The sequence below is a fragment of the Ursus arctos genome, unplaced genomic scaffold, assembly GCF_023065955.2.
Source record: "Ursus arctos isolate Adak ecotype North America unplaced genomic scaffold, UrsArc2.0 scaffold_4, whole genome shotgun sequence".
Classification (NCBI taxonomy): Eukaryota; Metazoa; Chordata; class Mammalia; order Carnivora; family Ursidae; genus Ursus; species Ursus arctos.
Window position 1 is genome coordinate 39,362,954 of NW_026623056.1, and position 21,365 is coordinate 39,384,318.

The window sequence follows — 21,365 nt, forward strand, 5'->3', positions numbered from 1 at the left end:
GAGCACAGTCCTGCATTACCTCCCCCACACCCCCTCGCACACTCACGTCTTCCGAGGAAGGTCCTAACCTACCATCTCTAGCCAGAGCCCAGGGCTGGAGATCATAACGCCCGTCCCCTGATGTAATGACCAACCACAATCTCAGGGGAACAGCAGGCATCGCCTGCCATTTCTAACCTTTTCCCAGCTTCCTTCCATGCCAAGGAGAAAATTAGGAACAAGAACTCAGTAATATGATCCCCGATTAGCATAAAATAAAAACAACCCAGTCATGTTTTCCATGGACTTTTCCAACCTCAAATGAAACACATAAAATGGGGAGAAAGAGATAAAAATATACACATGGAACTATAAATATATATACTGTCCGTGAATGTATGGCCAAGCGCCCTGACCCAAATGAGTATCTGTCTCTAGGAAAACCAAGCAGCCAGATGCAGAGATCTGAGAATTTTCCCTTTCCAGTGTGCAATGTGAGTCCAGACAGGAAGGGAAAGTATCCTGATCCCTTGGTATGGAAGGGGTTAAGTCCTCAGCCATCCTATTCTAAAGTGATTTATGATGATGTGTAGTGTTTCAAAACTTTCCCCCACCCCAGAGAACAGCCCTCTCCTTCCCCACCGAGTCCACTCTCAGCGTTTGCTGAAGTGGGAAGGAGGTGGTGTTTTGCTGATCTGTTAAATTCTTAGTGAAGTTTCCTTGATTTCCAGCCGCTGCTGTTGTTTGAGTTTGGTTTGGATCAAAACTGAGGTTGTCCTGGCATTTCTGGGACCGGGTCCAGGCAAGAGGAAGAAGAAAAAGAAGGAGAAGGAAAAGAGGAGGAAAACAAAACAAAACAAAAGGTGGGGAGAAATAAAGGAGGGGAGAAGCGCAGGAAAAGAAAAAAGTCCTTTTTCAACATCACATTCCTGTGTTTTCTCTCAGCCTGGAAAACATATTAATCCCAGTGCTTTCACGCTCGGAAACAAAGGGACTCAGCCAGACTGTGGGGGAAAGGGTGATAAGAAGAATCCTGGAACTCTAAAGAGAGAAAGAGCAAGATCCAGGAATAGCTGGGACTTCACTTTCAGGGGCGCCCTGTGTTGTCGGCACAGGGGACTGGCACACACAGACACACGAGCGCGAGCAGAAACTACAGACAAATGGAGATGCAAAGACTCACAAGGACAGCTCCTTTCCCCTCATCCTACTTGTCAAGAAGGTGAAAAGACAGCCAGAGGAAAGAAGAAAGCAGCTCGGCCCTCAGGTCAGGACAGGCTGCGGGTCCGTGGCGCCTTTGGGAGCCGGGGCTGCAGCACACCCCCCTTTGTACTGCTCAGCCGTGCGAAGGAGAAAGAGGCTTGGGAGGAAAAGTATCTCATCTAGGAAACTGTCCTGGGACCACACTTCAGATTGCCTTTTAAACCCTCTGCATTCCATCTCCATGAGCCACAATGTAAGTGTGTAATCCTTTCTGTCTTTGGTGTGTTTGTTTGTTTCTTTGTTGCTCATTTGAAGAAATGAAATAGGAATGTTGTCATAATTAATATGCTCAATGTGCCTTTTCTCTGGAGCATCAGAGAGCCGGGTGGAAACAGGGCAAGCATGCTGAATGGGGAACCGAGCTGGGTTTCCTGCTTAATGTAACTGTCTCTGTTAAGCACTAACAAATTACAGGGGTTTAAAAGCAACAGGATCTCACCCTTTTTTCCATTCCCTGACCTCCTTGCTGCTTCTCTCACCACCCCTTCCCCCACCCCTTGGCCAAGATAGAGAAAGAGAAAATGCCCAGGGCTGTTTGCAATTAAATGATTTTCTTCTTCTTTTTTTTTTCACTCCCCCTCTTCCCTTTCTGTCTTTTGACCCCGCTGCCTTTCAAAGTGGATTGCACAATGACATGGAGAACGGGACTGAGTTTTACCATGCTGTTGGCAATGTGGCTGGTGTGTGGCTCAGAACCCCACCTCCACGCCATGAACAGGGGGAGCCACGGAGGGCGCAAAGCACCTCTGGTCTCCGCAGCCAACAGAAGGCCGGCTCGGCTTCTGAGGCACACAGGGAGGTCTCAGGGAATTGAGAGAACCACTCTGGAAGAACCAAACCTGCCGCCTCTCCAAAGAAGGAGGAGTGTGCCGGTGCTGAGAGTAGCTCCCGCGACAACAGCGCCGCCAGCCCCACGGCGCATCCCCGGGGCCCCCGTGAGACCTAAGCAGAGACCAGTAGCCCCGAGCTCTCCCCGTCACATGATCCGAGATGAGGGGTCCTCAGCGCGCTCGAGAATGTTGCGTTTCCCCTCTGGGTCCAGCTCCCCCAACATCCTGGCCAGCTTTGCGGGCAAGAATAGGGTGTGGGTCATCTCGGCCCCTCACGCCTCGGAGGGCTACTACCGCCTCATGATGAGCCTCCTGAAGGACGACGTGTACTGCGAGCTGGCCGAAAGGCACATCCAGCAGATCGTGCTCTTCCACCAGCCGGGCGAGGAGGGGGGCAAGGTGCGGAGGATCACCAGCGAGGGCCGGGTGCTGGAGCGGCCCCTGGACCCCACCCTCATCCCAAAGCTGATGAGCTTCCTGAAGCTGGAGACGGGCAAGTTCGGCATGGTGCTGCTGAAGAAGACGCTGCAGGTCGAGGAGCGCTACCCCTACCCCGTCAGGCTGGAGGCCCTGTACGAGATCATCGACCAAGGCCCCATCCGCAAGATAGAGAAAATCAGGCAGAAGGGTTTTGTCCAAAAATGTAAGGCCTCTGGGGTCGAGGGCCAGGTGGTGGAGGAGGGGAACGATGGCGGAGGGGCAGGGAAGCCGGGCGGGAGCGGTGAGAAGAGGAAGGACGACCAGAGGCGAGCCCAAGTCCCACCGACCAGAGAGAGTCGGCTGAAGGTGCTGAGAAAGCCGGCCACCACCACGGCCGCCCCTCCCCCGCCGCCTGCAGCCCCAAGGGCCACCGCCCTGCCTCCTGCCGCCGTCCCAACAGCGCCCCGGGCCGCCTCTCGGGTGGTAACTGCCGCTGCGAGGCTGACGACCACCACGGCCTTTCCCACCACCCAGAGGCCCTGGACCCCCAGGGTGCACCCCTCCTCGGATGCCCACAGGCCCCCCGCAACGGCGGAGGTGGCCCCTGCCAGGGAGCCCGTGGCCTCAGAGAATCTCTACCCTCAGGCCAGGAAGGAGCAGCACAGGGAGAGGCTGCAGACCACCAGGAGGCCCAGCAAGGCCACCAGCTTCGAGAGCTTCACGGCTGCCCCTCCCACCACCATCTCAGAGCACAGCACAAGGGCGGGCGCGGGTCGTGTCCGGGACAACCGCACAGACAGGCGGGAGCATGGCCCCCGGGACCCGAGTGTGGTGCCGGGTCCTCACAAGCCAGCCAAGGGGAAACCTCCCAAAAAGAAAGCCCAGGACAAAATTCTGAGCAATGAGTATGAGAGTAAGTACGACCTGAGCAGGCCTACTGCCTCCCAGCTGGAGGAGGAGCTGCAGGTGGGGAATATTCCCCCCAAAAAAGCAAAGGAATCGAAAAAGCACGACAAGCTGGAGAAACCTGAGAAGGAGAAGAAAAAAAAGGTGAAAAATGAGAAAGCAGACAAGTTACTCAAGAGTGAAAAGCAGGTGAAGAAGGAGAAGGCTGAGAAAAAGAGCAGGCAGGAGAAAGAGAAGAGCAAGAAGAAGAAAGCAGGTAAAACAGAGCAGGAGGGCTACCTGAAACCCACCACCAAACACTTCGCTCAGAGTCCCAGGAAGTCGGTGACCGATCTGCTGGGGTCCTTTGAAGGCAAACGAAGGCTGCTTGTAAGTAATCCTCTCCCCGGCGTTGTTCTGTGGGCTGAGGCAGGGCATGTTAAGTTTTCTTTGTTATTTTTCTAAAATCGTCTTGCCGGATGGCAGGCTGTGGCCGAATCCGTGCCATGTCAAGATCAGGACGTTCGTCCAGAAGGGGCAGCCAGGCCAGTAGCTCCTTTTGGTTTAGTGCTCTCTGAACCTCTGTCCACACAGGTCCGTGGCCCTAAGGTCCGGACTCAATGGCCAGAGGCCCTTGGATAGAAGCCCGGGGAATTACCTATGCTCGGCTCCTTCCAAACCTGTCAGTACCCATCCCCTATCTTTAACTCTCTTCTAACAGATAGTTCTGGGTAGAGCTCTCTTTTACCAAGGTCAAAGAATAAAAGAAAAACGAAGGAGTTCCTAACGCGGCATGCATTGACTCTGGTCACAACTTAGGAAAAGGATGTATCTCTTCATGAGCTTAGGAACTAGAAGCATGTGTATGGGGAAATGGTAAAGTGTCTCCTTTTTCTCTTAATTAGGTCTATATCAGAGTGGAAGCCTCAAAGAGGAAAGGAAGGCAGACTGGGTGCAGAGTGGGTATGACCGGGAATGAGGAAGGGTCCTTGTTGGCGTGACCCTCACGAATACTTTAAAACCAGCTAGTTGAAGTCTTCTCCCCTTAAAGATTTTCTCCCCCATCACTGCCCAACTTCTAGTAAGAGGCCGAAAAGACAATGTGGAGAGCTGGGTTAATTGTTCCAATTTCCAAAATGCTAGAGACGGATGCCAGTTTCTCCTGAGCCTCTGTCAAATGAGTGTGTGTGTGTGTGTGTGTGTGTGTGCGCAAAAGGAGACAAGCAAGTCTTTCTCCCACTTTGCCTGTGTTTCTGAAGCCACTGATATGGAGCAAGTCAAAGGTCCATCTCAGGAGCTCTCTCTTTTGGCCATTACTAGCCTCTATCCAAAGAATAATTAAAGAATCTAGCCAAGCCAAAGGAAGCCTTTGGACAGAAATAAATCCCGTCCTAAATGTAAGGGCAGTTCTCATCAGTCATGTGAGAATGGCTCCTTCCCCTCTCCATGTCTCCTTGCCCCCCTTTTTAGGGCCCTTCCAAGATTTCTACCCCTTCTAAGTGCTGTCATTTTACTCCAGGCTGTCAAGGAGGAGAAGGTACAATACAGTCACTTTGGAGAAAGGGATCAGTAAATTAATGTCAGGCAGTGTGGGTCAGGAAAGATTTTTTCGGATACATGGGTGGGAAGGAGACACTGAGCACAGCAGTTGTCCTACTAACAAGGCATAGGGTGACAGCACCCTGCATTATCCCCACCCAAAGAGACAGGCGCTCTTCTCTCAAGGCATATCTCAAAGGGGCTTTCAGTTTTTCCAATCTGGTCTAAATTTGGATTAATGATCTGAGCAGAGAGGCTCTGGTGTCCATTTATCTTCAGTGGTTTCAAAAAGCTTAAATATGCATTTGAAATGTTACTCAGAGCAGAGTCCCTGGTGGTGTTTATCATGGGTGGGGCATGTCCCAAAATTCTCTCAGCTGTTCCACGGTGGTTTACCTGTGCAGTAGAACAAGACGTAAGTTTTCATTGATTCTGCAGGCTTGTGTGTGTGTTGTTATGCATTTTTTATATATTTTACTCATTTTGAACCAAAGCCTTCAAGTATGGAACTTAGTTAGCAGAGGACAGGCTGTCTGCTAGAGCAGTTTAACAGCTACTTGGTTATTTTCAGAGTACATAAATTTAAATGAGAATATTTTCGTCATCGCCAAAAGAATCATTCATTTCAGAGGAGAATTCTACCTGGTACTTAAATGTTTGTTACAGAACCCAAGGGAGCCAAGTGCTCTCTTCGAGGCGTGGGCCAGCCTTAGCGGTGTGCCCTGCCCGAGGACCCGGGACTTGGTCTAGCTGCTAAAGCACATCACCTAACCCTGGCCGTTTAGCCAACAGGGCAGGCGAAGTGTTCCTCGTGGGCAGGTCTTAAGCAGGGGGGAAATAATCATGGGTAAAATGTCAGGATTGTAATTGTGCACCCATCTGGCAAATACTTCCATCGCCCCTGGTTTGTGAGTCCAAAGAAAGAGGTTTTCATCCTCTATCCCTGATATTAGTCACGCCTTTCATTTCTCCCCTTTCGCTCTACTCCCTTAGTCAGGGGTTTGAAAGCCCAGCTGGGTATTTTCTGCTTTAAACAGCATCCTGATCGTAAATTACTAGCAAATGAAATTCAAACGACAGCCTCTGCTGATGTCATGTGAGGCAAACCAGAAACCAGCTGGGGTGGCTCATGGCAGCGTTGCTCTTTGGGGCTGGCGAGAGAACCAGGTTTGTTATTAGGAAGAAAGTACCAACAGGAGGCGGTTCAGTCTTGCCATCCCACATGTGCCCAGCTGATGGTCATATCAGAAATGTGTTTTCTGAAGAGCTAATATCTAAACTAGGAACGGATTAGAAAAGACAAAGATGAAATCAACATGATGCAACATCAAAAGATGGAGAGAAAAGAGATCTGTTGCACCAGGCAGAGAGGAGACTTGGGTTTCTGGGAGAGAGAGCTGGTTGGTGCCATTTATCTCTTTTCCACTCATTTTTCCTATTACACATGCTGATGTTATTCAGGAAGTTCAGTGGTTCAATTAACATTCATTCAGGCTTAGTTAGCACTCTCCGAGCTGTAAAAGGAGGGCTGACGACCTATACCTCCAGCTGGCCTCAACCGAACCCAGTGCATTGAAACTGAAATGAGGTTACATTCCAAGAAGTCACGCGGGACTTTAGCTCTTCTTTCTAGTTTCTCAGTAATCTGGTGTCCAACTACAATGTATCATAAACCCCTAGGGCTTTACATCTATTTATATCATTCTTCAGATGTGAAAACATCATGTAGCCTCTCCTTAATCCATTTTTGAGAGAAACAATGGCCGCCATGGTGAACAGCATCCGAGGGGCCTTCCGAGGAGCTGCAGGTAGAACCAGGTGTCCTATTCTGAGGCCAGAGGTCCTTCAAAGCCCCTGCCTCTCAGCCTGTAAACAGAAAAGGGCACATCCTGCAAAGTGCTTTGCCAGAGCTGCGTGGTTTAACTGTCATAACAACCCCAAGAGGAAGGACCCGTTAATTCCACTGTACAGTCAAGGAAAGAAGCTTAGAGAATTTGAGAAGTTTCCCAAGGTGTGTAGCTAATACATGGCCAAGGCAGAATTAGAACTCAGGTCTGTTTGATTTTAACATTCATACTCCAGCCACTCCCCCCATTCTGCATCCTGGGGGTGTGAGCCTTCAGTGGGCCTATGCCACAAAGTGAAGGAGAAACTGAGAAATCATCCTGTTAGTTAATCAATACAGATGTTTTAAAATTCACTTTTAACCTTAAACCACTCGGATAAATGATAAGGTCTATCAATCATCAACGTTTTGTGCTAAGCAACAGTGTAGAGTTTCTGACCTTAATGCCCAGCTGGTTCTCTGCACCTGAGCTGTCTGGCTTGCCTGGGGGTCATCGAGAGCAATAGATTGAATCCCAGTTGACCTAACCCCTCAGACTGGTTGGTGTCGGTTTGGGATTGACAAGGGTAAGAATATAGAAAAGCCATTTATCACTAAATGGACTATTTGGAGTAGAGCTGAAAAGCAGCATTTTGTGCCCTGAGATGTACCTACTTGTCAGTTAGCAAGAGGCCTCATAATATGGAATTACGTAGACTCAAGATCAAGTTTAAGCACTCTGGAGACTGAACGTCCTGTAATTCAATGAGGTTCACACTTTTAACCCTACCTCAGAAATTTGGATATTGGGATAACAATCTACTTATTTGGTTTAATTTTAGAAGGGGACATAAAGCCCTGCTTTACTAAGGCATACTACTAGCTTGAATGTTACTTTTCAGAATCCTGTAAAAATCTAGTGTTGTGAGCCTAACACAGTGCTTTGAATAAGCTGAGACTTAAAATATCTTCGTCTAGCATCTTCCCGCTCTTGTTGGCTCCCTTCACTTATGCAAACTGGCTTCATTATATTCTGAGGCTCCTTGTGCCAACACACCAGTTAGAACATAAACCTGAGAAAGAACCACAACACAGTTCTGAATTCATGATACATGCCCTGATTTATCACCACCAACCTGGAAAGAGTCCAAGTGTCAGACAATAATGTTTACTGAGAAGTTCTAGGATGCTCTTTTTAGGGAGAGGGGATTGGACACGGCTACCATTTTAAACACCGTTTGAAATACTGCCGAACTCGACTACGAATGGGATACAAGTGTCAGCACACAGGGAAAGAGTGGCTGAAATATGTTCACATGATAGCCTCCTCTACGGTCCCCGATGCGAGCTGGAGCTGCAGATTAAATGCAAGGGGAGAGGGGTCTTTATCAGCTGGTTTGCAGGGGGCATCTAGACACTCCTAAGCAGGGGACCACTACTCCTCTCCTCTGGCTGGAATGATCTATGGAAACTGAGGAACATGGACCAGCATTTGAACAGCAATTCAAAGGAGAAAGTGACTATTGTAGGCTAGGAAAGAGGTTAAGGAGGATGCTGCCTTTGAAGATTGCCTGCGTGCAGTTAAGGTGGAGGGAAGGGGAGGGATTTCTGGGTGGAAGTGGTGATAGGGGCCAAGGCAGAAGAAGGAATGAGTCAACTCTTCAGAGGCAGCGTACGCATGTGGTGCTTGCGTGCACACAGCCTGTACCTGTATATATATATATATATATATATATATATATTTTTTTTTAAGATTTTATTTATTTATTCGACAGAGATAGAGACAGCCAGCGAGAGAGGGAACACAAGCAGGGGGAGTGGGAGAGGAAGAAGCAGGCTCATAGCAGAGGAGCCTGATGTGGGGCTCGATCCCATAACGCCGGGATCACGCCCTGAGCTGAAGGCAGACGCTTAATGACTGAGCCACCCAGGCGCCCCATGTATATATTTTTTATTTTCTTGATTCTCACTACTATTGTCAGGAAAGTGGTTCCATTGTAAAGACGCAAAAGCCAAGGTTCATAAGGTTAAGTGGCCTTGTGGAGGCTACAAGGTAGCCAATGTTGGACTAGGAGCAAATGCAGTCCCTTCCTCTTTGACTACAGTCGCCCTTTCTCTCTGCCACTCTGCCCAGATTCCTTTCATTTCATAACGGAGACCGGTCTGGCTACGGAGTGAAGAGGTCATGTAAGGGAGGAATGGGAGGAAAGGTTAGCAAGAGAGAGCCTGGGGCCAGGTTGCAGAGGGAGGAAGTGAGTCATGCAAAATAAACGTCACCTCACGGGTAGGTGAAGGCATCCCTGGGCACAGGTCCCGAGGCGAAAATAAACATCAGAGCTCTTTATTTATTTATGTTGATTCCCACTGGGTATCCAGTGGCCTAAGGCTACTGTGTTCAGAGGTACTGAGAGAAGCTGCCAGGCAGGGGAGGATGAGGTTCCGTGCGATTCTATGTTGTCTGAAGTTCCCAGTTATTCACAAGAGGGAGAAACAGGCCAAAGGGAGCTGTGAGGACTCTTGAAATCCTGTCCTATCATGGTCCGTCCGTGGGCTATAAAGGTCCATGGCAAAGTCTAAGAATGAAATAGAATCGATGTATGGATTCGGAGTTACAGAGGCAGGTAACCATCAGTCAGTCGTCTAGCATGTGGGCAGCTGTGCTCTAGACTCCTCTAAGTAGATTCTAAATTGGGGTATATCCTTCATTTAGAAAAGGAAACCCAAAATCATTACCAGTAAATCTCACCTTGGTTTCTGGCTATTTTGTGTTTTCACTTAAACGTTCATCTATTTCAAAATAGTGTGTGTGTGAGCAAAGAACGGCCAGAAAGAAAGACTTAAAACATATCAACTGAAAATAAAGCGCCAAGATATGGGCCACCATCCAAACCTGGAGAAATATGTTCAAACATCATAAAACCAACTGAAAACTAACAAAGCAAAAATACCATCACCATATCTTTTTATAGCCACTTTAAATCTTTGTTATGGCTAAGTATGAATCAATGAATAAATTTGGGAAAATATTATTTGTCCTCTTGGGAAATTACATTTCTAAAATAAGTATGTCCTACCCACCCTGTCCATCTGAACAGGAATATAAACACAAAATCAAAAATAAACAAAATCATGACCACTTAAATAAATAACAACCTGAGAAAAAAAATAGCTTCATCCCAGAAAAATCTTTGTTAATGTTCCGCTCAGAAGTTATTGAATGCACTTTGATTTCCACGAAGGATAGTATTTTGTCAAGCACAAGGAATTTTTAAAAGGGAAAGCCTGCAGGCACCAGTAAGCGCATTTCTGTCAGAGAAGGATAAATAGCGGTATCAAGCTGGGGGCAGGCGTATTAACCATTTCGATAAAGTGTTTGGAAGAGATGAACAACATGGCGACTTGCCCTCTGAAAAATGCCAAGCTAATAGCCACAAACTTCAGAAACATTTTATAAGGTTAGATGGGTGAGTAGAAAAGTGGCTGATAAATTTGAACGAGGTCAGATTTGAGAAAGCGTATAGAGCCTGGTCTCTAAGCCAAGTGATGAGTTAGCAAAGGGTGAACAGACAGTGTTCATGCAGACAGCAGCCTAGTGAGCTATTTGGGGTCAGAGAGCTCAACAAAGACCTGCTCATCATCAGAATGCAAGTCCATGTCCTTCCACCTCCAGGGTGAACAGCACCAGGCCCACCCACTCGTGGGGTGTGGTACAGAGTTCTGGTCTCTACTCATGAAAAACCTGGTAAAATTGGAGAAGGCTCAGGAAAAGGCTACAAACATAATCAAGGAGGTAGAAAAGCTTTTATATCCAGTTAGATGGAAACTTTGAGACATTCTTAGAGCATTCAACAGAAGCCCTAAAAATGAAGGGTATCCTCCTTTTATCCAAAATTATAAAATCCGCTTTCCCAGATGGCTCTGGTGACTATAACATCTCTTTCTTTTTGCTCTGTCTTTTCTCTTTTTTCCCCAGAAGTCAGGGGTTCACAGTGAGCTTAAAAGACTCACAGGAGCTTGTTGAAAAATGCCAGGCCTGAATTATAGAAGGCAGAACTGAAAGAGCAAAGTCCAGCCTGTCATGGGGGACTCCAGTGTCAAAGAGGTCTGCCAGGAGCTCTGTACAGGCCCAGTGTGACAATGAATATATACTGTGTGATAAAACACAGGCCACGAGGCCATCCTACAAATTTTCGGCAAGGTTGCCTAGTAAAGTATGTTAAAAATGAAACAGAATCTATGTACGGATTTGAAGTCACAACGGCTATGAAGCTCTCTCAACCCTATGGAACATGAAACAAAAGAGTAGTAACCACTGAATTCACAAATGTCTGAGCAGCCCATTAGGATAATAAAAACCAAAAGGAAGGAAGGGGGAAAGCACTTACTGAACAATGATTACATGTCCGGTATTCATGTAACGTTCACAATAGCCTTGCAAAATAAGTCTTCCTGAGCGGAGTTCACTAATGAGAAAGCTAGGACACATGAAGACTAGTAGTAAAGATAACTAGTGGGAACAGAAAACTCTAAAGCATCTGGAGCCATTACAAAACAGGGGGCCTTTCCAAATGGCCTGTTTTGGCTCGAGTTATGCTAACTGTCCAATAGAACACTTCGGTTGAGTTGACTTTAGCGTCAGTCACTACCAGCCCTCTATTCCAAATTATCCCTTTGGATTTTGCCTCTGTGTACAACTATCACTGTGAATGAATATTTGCTCTCCTCCTCCCACCTCTAGCTGATCACGGCTCCGAAGGCTGAGAACAACATGTATGTGCAGCAGCGAGATGAGTATCTGGAAAGTTTCTGCAAGATGGCCACCAGGAAAATCTCCGTGATCACCATCTTTGGCCCTGTCAACAACAGCACCATGAAAATCGACCACTTCCAGCTAGGTTTCTTAAACATTTTAATTACATTATTGGTTTTCTCATACCTAAGGTGGGACAAACTTTATGGGAGAGGTCAGTGGGGAATTAAGAGGAAAATTCAGATATTCGGAGGGCTCTTTCCTTGTGGTAACAAAGGCCAGTTTACCTACCTATTTACGTAACTATTCTGGATGGTTCTGGTGTTAAGTTTTCAGCACTTCACAAATGAAAAATAATATGCAGGCATTCTATGGTTTGGAAGTCAATAAGGCGGAGAAAAATGAGAGAAGTAATACAGTGGTGGGAGAGCCAGAAAGGTATGTAGACGGTTTCTTCTGGATCTGGAGTCTCCTTGCCTGTGAATAATACCATCTGATCTTCCTGCTTCATGCTGCAGGTGACTCACTCACAGATGGGGACTGCCAGACCCTTGGAAGCACTTGACTCTGGCAGGACTGGGGAGGGCTGAGAAAGGCTGTTCAGCGAAATGAAAAGTCACTGAAAATATGGACTGAACTGCACCCAAGTCCTTTTGGAGAGCCGAAGAATTTGGCTGAATGTAGAGTTTTCACAATTTTTCATATTAATGGTGCGTGTGAGGCTCACGAGGCGTCCAGCTCAGCACTGGGCAGCTGTCTAACTCCTTGCAGTTCTCATGGGAGTGTTGCAAGACTTACTGTGAGTAGTTTGGTCGCAGAGTCAGAAGCCCCAGATCTGACCCACCCAGTTTCTTTTATAATTATTACATCTCTGGGGCTTTATGTTTAAAAAAAAACACAAAAAAACTTTTCCCCTTCATGCATTCTCTACTTTTTAAATTTTTTTATTTTAACTACAATGGAAGTCCTTCATATTTCACCATTTGCACATCCTGCATATTTTTCATAAAATACATTTCCTCGGAAAGAATATAAGACATATTTTCCCCATTAGTTAACAATTAACTTCTATATATATAACACATTATCTCACAGATGTTTCTGCCATGTGATCTTGATGTAATAGAACACATAGCAGTCATAATTATGTCATGATAATGTCAATTTGGTTTGGATATTGTCTAGTTTCTAAATCATATTTTAAAAATTGTGATTAAGGGGGCGCCTGGGTGGCTCAGTCGTTAAGCATCTGCCTTCAGCTCGGGGCGTGATCCCGGCTTTGTGGGATCAAGCCCCGCATCAGGCTCCTCTGCTGGGAGCCTGCTTCTTCCTCTCCCACTCCCCCTGCTTGTCTCTCTCTCACTGGCTGTCTCTGTGTCAAATAAATAAATAAAATCTTTTAAAAAAAAATTGTGGTTAAGGGGCGCTTGGATGGCTCAGATGGTTAAGCATCTGACTCTTGGTCCCAGCCTGGTCTTGATCTCAGGGTCATGAGTTCAGGCATCATGTTGGGCTCCACACTGGGCGTGGAGCCTACTTAAAAAAAAAAAATGTGGTTAAAACATGTGATCCCAACCTTTTTTTTTTTTTTAAAAGAGGGAGAGAGACAGAGAGAGATGAGGAGGGGCAGAGGGAAAGAGAGAACCCTAATTAGGCTCCATGCCTAACACCAAGCCTGACACAGGGCTCGATCTCACAACTCTGAGATCATGTCCTGAGCTGAAATCAAGAGTGGGATGCCTAACCAACTGATCCACCCAGGTGCCCTGAGGCCAATCTTCTTAACTAATTTTTAAGTGCACAATACAGTATTGGTAACTATAGGCACAATATTGTACAGCAGGCTTCTAGAATTTATTCAGATACGAAGTTTCGGTTATTCATTCTCTGTCTTTATTAGCTCACCTTCCCCTGAATTAGCGCCAAAGAAAAATAAATACCATTCTTTCCGATGTCCCATCATAAAACATTGTGGATCGGTGAGTGGTTTGTGGACATTAACCCCTGTGCTGCATGTATGTTTGGTAGGGAGAACAACAACAACAAAGCCCTTAACCACAACAATAATCATACAAACAGAAGACACAAAAGAAGTTCTAGAGTCAAACGGACCGGTTCAAATCTACAGTCCCAACTTACTTGTTGTGTGACTTGGGGCAAGTTGCTTCCTAAACCTCAGCCTAGAAAATAATTATATCTATTTCACAGGCTGTGGTGAGGATTTAGTAAGATAACACCTATAAAGATCTGCCGTGTAATAAACACTATTATGTGGTCATCATCACCATTTTTTCTGGAAGGCATGTGGAGCTCAATGAGCTGTCACAGGGACTAGAGCACCTGTAATTAAAAAGCACTCGTAATTGCTTTCTGCTAATTACAGAATGTTGACAAGGAACCCTCACAACTGCCCTTCCAGGTCGCAAGGTGCATTACTACTCCTGGTAATAAAACCAAAGCCCAAAAGACTAATAGTGCAAAGCCACGTATTTAGTGTTTAACTGAGATTCAACCATTTGCCTCTGGATTTTCAAATAGTAGCAAGATCCAGTGAGCTTAATTACAATCCAGATGTCTAGAGAGGAAGTAGGTATTCAATCCAGTGCAGAAAGTGGTGCCGGCTGGCGACGAAAGGCCTCCCTGCCAGGTGTTCCCAGTGTCAAATGTGTGGCCCACCAACCCTTACACAAAGAATCCTCATTCCTTATTTTGGAGAAATTTGGAAAAATCATTATATGTTCTACTTCAGCCTCTATGTGGCCCCAACTGTTATAAGCATCTGGTGCTGCCCTGGCAAATTTTTAGCATTAATCCTGCTGTTTTTTAGACATCTGGATTGAATATGAGCCGTAGAGGCACTGAGGGGTTTTTTCTTGCCCTATTGGAAGTCAGGTATTGTGCTTTGGGTGTTTGCCTCTCCCTGAATGGCAGCTTGGACATGATCTGGGGGGGACTTCTCTTTTGTTCCTCATTTAATTCCTGGAAGGCCTTTCTCTCCTGGTGTTATGTCCCAGCTTACCCTCCTTATGGGAAAGGCCACAGAATTTTCAGCCAAGACTGGGAGCCAGCCATGGGAAAACAGGAATTGGCGTGCACCATGGACTCAGTGAACCAAACTCTAGCCTTGACCGATTTTCAGCTGGAAACCTATCAGATGGCCTTACTTTCCTTAGAAATAAATCAAGCACTCTATACTCTTCTAGACTTTTACTGGGCCTTAAAAAGAGAGACCCACATCCAACTACACTGTGGGCTGTACTCACCAGCTGGTCCATTTTGCTAAATGTATTTGGACTATAGATGATGGGTCTACAGATACCAGGAAGTTTACTTTAAGATTTCAGTCATTAGCCTAATGAAAGTCACTCAAGTCTGAGCAAATTGCAACGCGGAATAAGCCCATCTGGTTTTGCCATCCAAGATAAATAATATTATATGTGAGAGTTTAGAAAGACATAGCACATAAAAGCATTCCTAATAGTTAGTGGTATTTAAAATATCAATTGAATAGAAAAATTGGTGTATATATGAAGAGGATGGATTATAGACTAAGTGTGCCAGATAGGAAGAAGTAGCTGGCTAAAGGCACTTTACTGGGGCGCCTGGGTTGCTCAGTGAGTTAAGCATCTGCCTTCAGCTGATGTCATGATCCCAGGGTCCTAGGATCGAACCCGGCATCAGCGGGGAGTCTGCTTCTCTTTGTCCCTCCCCCTCTGCCTCTCCGCTCTGCTCATGCTCTCTCTCTCTCAAATAAATATAAAAAAAAATAATAAAGGTACTTTACTGCAGAACAGAAAGAGAAATAAGGGGAAAACACAGGAAGCATGTTTTTCTCTTAGCAAGATACAGGGATGAAAAATATTTGACACTGATATTCAATCACCAGCTTTTAAGGGCTATAACAACAGGATATTTTTATGAGGCAGAGGAAGTTCTTTAAAGCTTCCTTTGAAGGAAGAAGAGTTTGAGGGTATTCGATGAAAAAGGAGGTGGAAAGTTGATGGGGATGTGGCTGGATGGGACAACAGGAGAGAAATTGATTCCATAGTCATATGAATAAGGAATTCATGGGTGAATTTCTAAAATACCTTTTATAGGTGAGAACAATAGACTCTGTTTCAGCCTAATACTCTCTTTGATCCTATTGAAGAGAATTGTTCTTTATGGACAAGCTTCCCCAGCTCCTAACAATGTAGAAATGTCACTTTCCCTCAGGAGTACCTGAAAATTTGGCCCTCTGCCCCAACTCCTCCTTTCATCAGTGGTGACAAAGTCTGGCAGGTGCCTTCTCTAGACTCTGCCACCTTGTGTTGGGAGGCCAGGCTGGGTGCGTGAGCAGATTCACAGACACTGGCTGGGTGTCCCTCCCTGTTTATTCAATCTCTGATTATCAATCACTTGTGTGCCCTAGAGGCTGGGGAGCCCGCCCCCAGGTTGTTTAGTCACCCCATTTCACTGTCCTCCTGACTTTCAAGTGTATCAGTGTTAAGACCAACCCCTGATGATCAAGGGGTGAAAAGCACCTGATAAGTCAATTGTTCAAAAGAAGTGCTTAAAGAATATGCTGGAGGGATAAGCTCTTCCAATTGCAGTCATTAGAGAAGGGGTAAATATCAGAGAATTTTGAAAAGTGGGTTAATTTATTGGAGGGGCCTTGAAAATGGAGATTTTTTTCATAGGTGATGACTCCATCAAAGTACTTTTGTTTTTATTTAATTTCTTGAAGAGATGATGCATGTTTTGGATTCTGAAGTCAAAGCTACATAGGATGGTATAGACCGACAAACATTATACCCATTCCTGACCGCTATACTGTATTAATCTCTGCCCCATAGGTATTTTTATGATTTCTTATTTATGAATTTAGTGCTTCTTATGTAAATACAAATAAATATAAGCACTATATTCCCCCTTTTTAGTACAAAATATTGTATTTATACTACTCTGAACTTTACTTTTTTCACCTAAAAAATATTTCCTAAAGACCTTCCTTTAGGAGTATGTAGAAATTGTCCTCATTCTTCATCAAGCCATTGTGAGATTCTACCACAGTTTATTTAACCAGTCCCCTCGTTAATGGGCACTTAGATTGTTTTCAGTATTTTGTTATTATAAGCAATTTCACAGTAAGTTACCTTATCCCCACGTCACTCTATCTATGTGGGTCTATCTTTACAACAGATTCGGAGAAGCAGGATAGTTGGGCCAAATGGAAAATGTATTTAGTTTTGTTAGATATCACCAGATTTCTCTCCACACGAGGTGTACCATACTGCCATCCCACCAGCAATGTGTAAGAGGGTCTATTTCCCCAAATCTCTCCAACACAGTGTAAAACCAAACTTGTGAATGTTTTTAGCCAATATGGTATATGAAAAATGGTATCTTAGTGCAGTGTGTTGTTGGGTTGCATTTTTCTTCTTCTGAGTATGATTGAACATCTTTTCATATGTTTAGGAAGCATTTATATTTTGTTTTTAGTGCCCTTTGCCTATTTTTCTATTGGATTGTTCTTTAAAAAAAAAAGATTGATTTATTTATTTGAGAGAAATACAGAGAGAGTACATGAGTGGGAGGGGCAGAGGGAGAGAGAAAAATCTCAAGCAGACTCTATGCTGAGCTCGGAGCTCGATTGGGAGCTCAGTCTCATGACCCTGAGATCATGACCTGAGCCGAAACCAACACTCAGATGCTTAACCGACTGTGCCACCCAGGTGCCTCAGGATTGTTCTTTTTAATCTCAATTTATAGGTATTCTTTATAAATTAGAATGAAAATTCAGATTCCGGCTCCCTTCCCCATTCCAAGATACTGAGCCAGTTTGGGAATGAGGTCTGGGAATTTATGTTTTTAAAACATCGCTCAAGTGGTTCTGATTTGCCCCTAGGTTTGCTTTCGAGCAGAAGGTTAAGTGTAGAACAGAGGGAAAAAGAAGGGTTCCAAATAACCAGGCCAGAGAATCCAAAATTTATTTGGTAAACCATGTGGAGTCACTAAAAATTTCTAAATGTATTTTTCAAATAAATTTTAAATAACTTCTAAGTTTTGATAGAGTCAGTCTGTGGGACAGAAAAGAACCTGGGAGGACACTTTCTTCATAGATGGGACAAGTTGCTCTTTCTAGAGATCTAGTAAAAGCAGCAATGTTGTGATCAGGAATGGCCCGACTAGTCCCACCTGTAGACGTCATCCACACTCATCTCACAATGAGGTAGTAGGCAGACAACCAACCACTCAAACAGTAAAATGGGAATAAGGGAATTCACTACAAAGTCATTTAAATTGGTCTGTTTCCAATAAAAAAAAAAAGTGAATCCCATTGCTGGAGGCCACGGTCTCCTAACTGAGATTAATCTACAGACTGCTCAGCAATCCCAGAAATATTCTTGAGATCAAAGCAATTCAACTTCTGCGGGAGTCTTTGCTTTCAGATTTATACATAGCTTTGGCCTGTGTTGAATTCTTGAATAGAATAGTTATATTTTAAATGCCATATAAACACAGTTGATCTATGTTGCCTGTTACCCCTGGACAGGGTTTATTAAGGTATGGTGGTGAATGAGGCAACACAGTGAATGACACTCAAAAGATCAGAATGTCAAAGGAAAATAGAATTTATTGCTCATGGGTCCCAGAGAGGAAACGGCAGCACGCCTCCCAGGGCCACAAGAGGAGCCAGGGTTGAGTCAGAAAGCAGAAGCAAAAACAGGGAAGGGAGAGCCTAGGTCACTGCCTTTATTGGAGTTCCCAAGAAAAAGGCAAGGAAGAACACAGTGAATAGTTTCTGATTGGTTAGTTTGAATGGTTTCAGCAGGCTTTGCGCGATAGGAGTGGTCTCTAGTTGCCTGGTATCTGAACCTGGGATGATTAAAGCAGAGGAATACTGTTTCCTGGGGTGCATGTGCCAGATCGAGGAGGTAGGGCATGGGGTTTGATGGCTTGAATTTCAGAGAGCTGCTGCAGGCTGGACCTTTTGCTGTCTCCAAGAATTGGCTAGCCTTGGAAGGGGCAGTCTTCTTCCCAGTCAGAAAGGGTTTTTAAGATGTCAAGAGATCATACTATATAGAAAATAAAAAAATATGATTAATGCAATTATTATTTGGGTGAAAACCCAAATTTAGAAAATAAATCTATGTGATGAGTTTTCTCAAATTACACTTAGACTGGCTGTGTTTTAGGCTCACAAGGTAAAGAAGTGTAAGGGTTGGATGGTGGGTTCTCTAGAAAGACCCAGAATTGCTCACCTTCTTTACTCTATCCCTCACTACCCTCTTTTTTTTTTTTTAACGTGACATCATTCTTAGGGAAGAAATTTCATGATTACCAAATCTGTGCCTAGTGTTTATGTGTGCCAGGCTACAGGGATTTAGAGATGATCAAAGGTCAGTCCCTATTGATGAATTGTTCGTATCTAGTGGGAAAATAGGTGCATAAACACTGGTTGCAATACGAGGTGACAAGCATGATTGCAGGAGGGTATAAAAGTGTTGTGAGTACACAGATGAGGTAAAGACAGGTTGACAGGTAATTAGTTCCCATGTGGAAGGGATAGCATTCCAAAAAGAGAAGGCATATTTCTAGAAACTGAAAATAGAGCCTGGAGCATAATATTTGGAAGAGTTCAGAGATCAGCTAGCTAAGGTCAGCTGAGTCCAGGACAAAAATGGCCTTGGTTGCTATGTCTAGGATTTGGATTTTAACCTGTCTTTGTTCTCTGTCCTTAGACCACATAACAGTGATCCAGAAAACTTGTTAAAATGCAGATTCCTGGGACCCCTGGGTGGTGCAGTCTGTTAAGCATCCGACTGTCGTTTTCAGTGGGGTCATGATCTCAGGTTCGTGAGATTGAGCGCTGAGTTGGGCTCCATGCTCAGCGTGGAGTCTGCTTGAGGTTCTCTCTCCCTTTCCCGCTGCCCCTCCTGTTCATGGGTTGTGATGTTAACAAGTGCCTCGGGTAGTTGTGATGAAGGTAGACAGTGGCTCATGCTTCGAAAAACTGCTAGAGGAGATAAGAAACTTCTGAAGCAATGGGAGGGGCTGATGTGGTGCAGGGACATCGGTGGAACGCCTAAACTCAGGTAGGACAGGGTGGGAGAAGGAGACATACTGTGAATATCACAGAGAAGAAGCCATCATGGATGGAAGTTTCAAACGTAATGCCTGGCACACAGTTGGTGATTAATAAGTTGTGGCTGGAGCTGAATTTTTCTGCAGTCATTGCTGTCTGTAGTCAGACATGGAAGAACAAATACATGAAGGAATCTACTGCAACCTGATATTGGCCACTGACTTTGGAATTGAGGTCCTTCAAGGATGGACACCCAGGCCAATGCCCCAGTTGCAGGACAGGTCCCCACCAGCGTGTGACAGAGTTCACGTTCCCTTCTGTCCCTCCTCAGTCATCTTGGGTCAGGGACAAGCTGTGTGGGATAGCCAAATCCCATCAAATGGGTCTGGATCTGGGAATCCGTTTAGCTGGATCAAGACCACGTAGACTGTTTATAGCATGTGTCCTAAAGAATGTTTGCTTCTAAGCCCTGCGAATGAGGACTGGAGAGGCTTTGGCAAAACTTGGTTAAATGTAATAAGAAGCTGCCAGATGTATGCTGCATTCCCAGACTAAGGAGAGTCTCGCGTTTACCCAGTCCTGTCTCAAGCCTGAATGAGACAGAATGCAGAGCCTAACAGGGCAGGGCGTGCCGCTGGAGCTGGGAGTTGGCCTTGCACGCACCTTGCTCAGAATTGGGCCAGAGGAGAACACTGTCTCGCAGTAGAGTTGTGCCCGTCCTTGCAGCCACTACTGATTAGTGCTTTCATCGGAGGGGGCAGATTCTCCTCCTTGACACAGACGTTCGTTTAGGACGTTAGATATTCTGTAGTCTGGAAGTATAAAATGTTTTATTTTTAATGTCGAGTCAAAATGTTTCAGAAAATATTTCAGTTGAAAGGAGAAACCAGACCATGAAACTGGTTTCTTGCTATATCCCAGTTAGAAAAAAGTTTGGCTTAAATCTTGGTCGTAGGTCCTCTCTATACTTGAGTGGGACATATTTTGGTAAACTAGAAGGAACACTGGAGAAGAGTGAAGTCATATTCCCTGAGGCTTAACCCTCACTCTGTTAGTAACTAGTACTCCCCGGTGGGCTCTGTGATAGGTTTATCCTCTGGGAAAAGACTCTCAGACTCTGAGATTTGCATGCACGGGGTGAATGGGGAGTATTCCCAGGAATAATGCTTATGAGAGGTGAGGGGTATGAGAGAACAGAGAGGGTATTTTAATTGTAGTGCCATCAACCCTTCAGAGTGGTCCACTTCGAGGCAAGGGGGACGTCTTTTAGATTTACCTCCCCCCCACCTCATCAACCATTGAATGTGGGCTGCCCCCTAATAAGAGTGTGACTTGGGGGAAAGGCAGCTTTTTTCTAAGGAGAGTGATTCTTGGAGAGGGAGTCGGCTGCTAACCTTCAGAGTGGTCTTGCTTCTGAAGGTGGGACCTGACAACACACCACAATATCTGCTTCAGTTCCTGCTTCATATGTTTCCTGGATTATTGTTTCTCAATAACGTGACTGGGTTATGCCAAGTAACGTCTGTATCACTTCTCTATTGCCGCAATAAGGCTTTGTAACAAAGACCCACACATTTCAGTGGCATAGAATTATTAACCATTCAGTCACATGTCTGCAGGGTTCTGGTCATCTGGGCTGGGCTTGGTGAGCCTCGGTGAGGCTGGTCCGTGTATTTGCAGTCCTACTGATATTAGTTGTGCTTGAACACTTTAGGGGTTAACAGGTGTTGGCTGATCTAGAGTGGCCCTATCTGGGCTGAGACCAGGGTGACTTGGTGTAACTCATCCTTCAGAAGGCTAGGGTGG

General features: G+C 45.3%; 1 protein-coding gene across 1 annotated transcript in view; it reads left to right on the top strand.

Annotated features, from left to right (window-relative positions):
* Positions 1–345: 345 nt before the first annotated feature.
* CCDC80 (coiled-coil domain containing 80) overlaps positions 346–21,365 on the top strand; it is a 35,615-nt gene continuing 14,595 nt past the window's right edge. Inside the window, exons 1-3 of the mRNA XM_026493284.4 lie at positions 346–1,435; positions 1,861–3,767; positions 11,480–11,636. Of these exons, the coding sequence (XP_026349069.1) occupies positions 1,872–3,767; positions 11,480–11,636 (2,053 nt within the window). The 5' untranslated portion in view covers positions 346–1,435; positions 1,861–1,871. The remainder of the gene's footprint in view (positions 1,436–1,860; positions 3,768–11,479; positions 11,637–21,365) is intronic.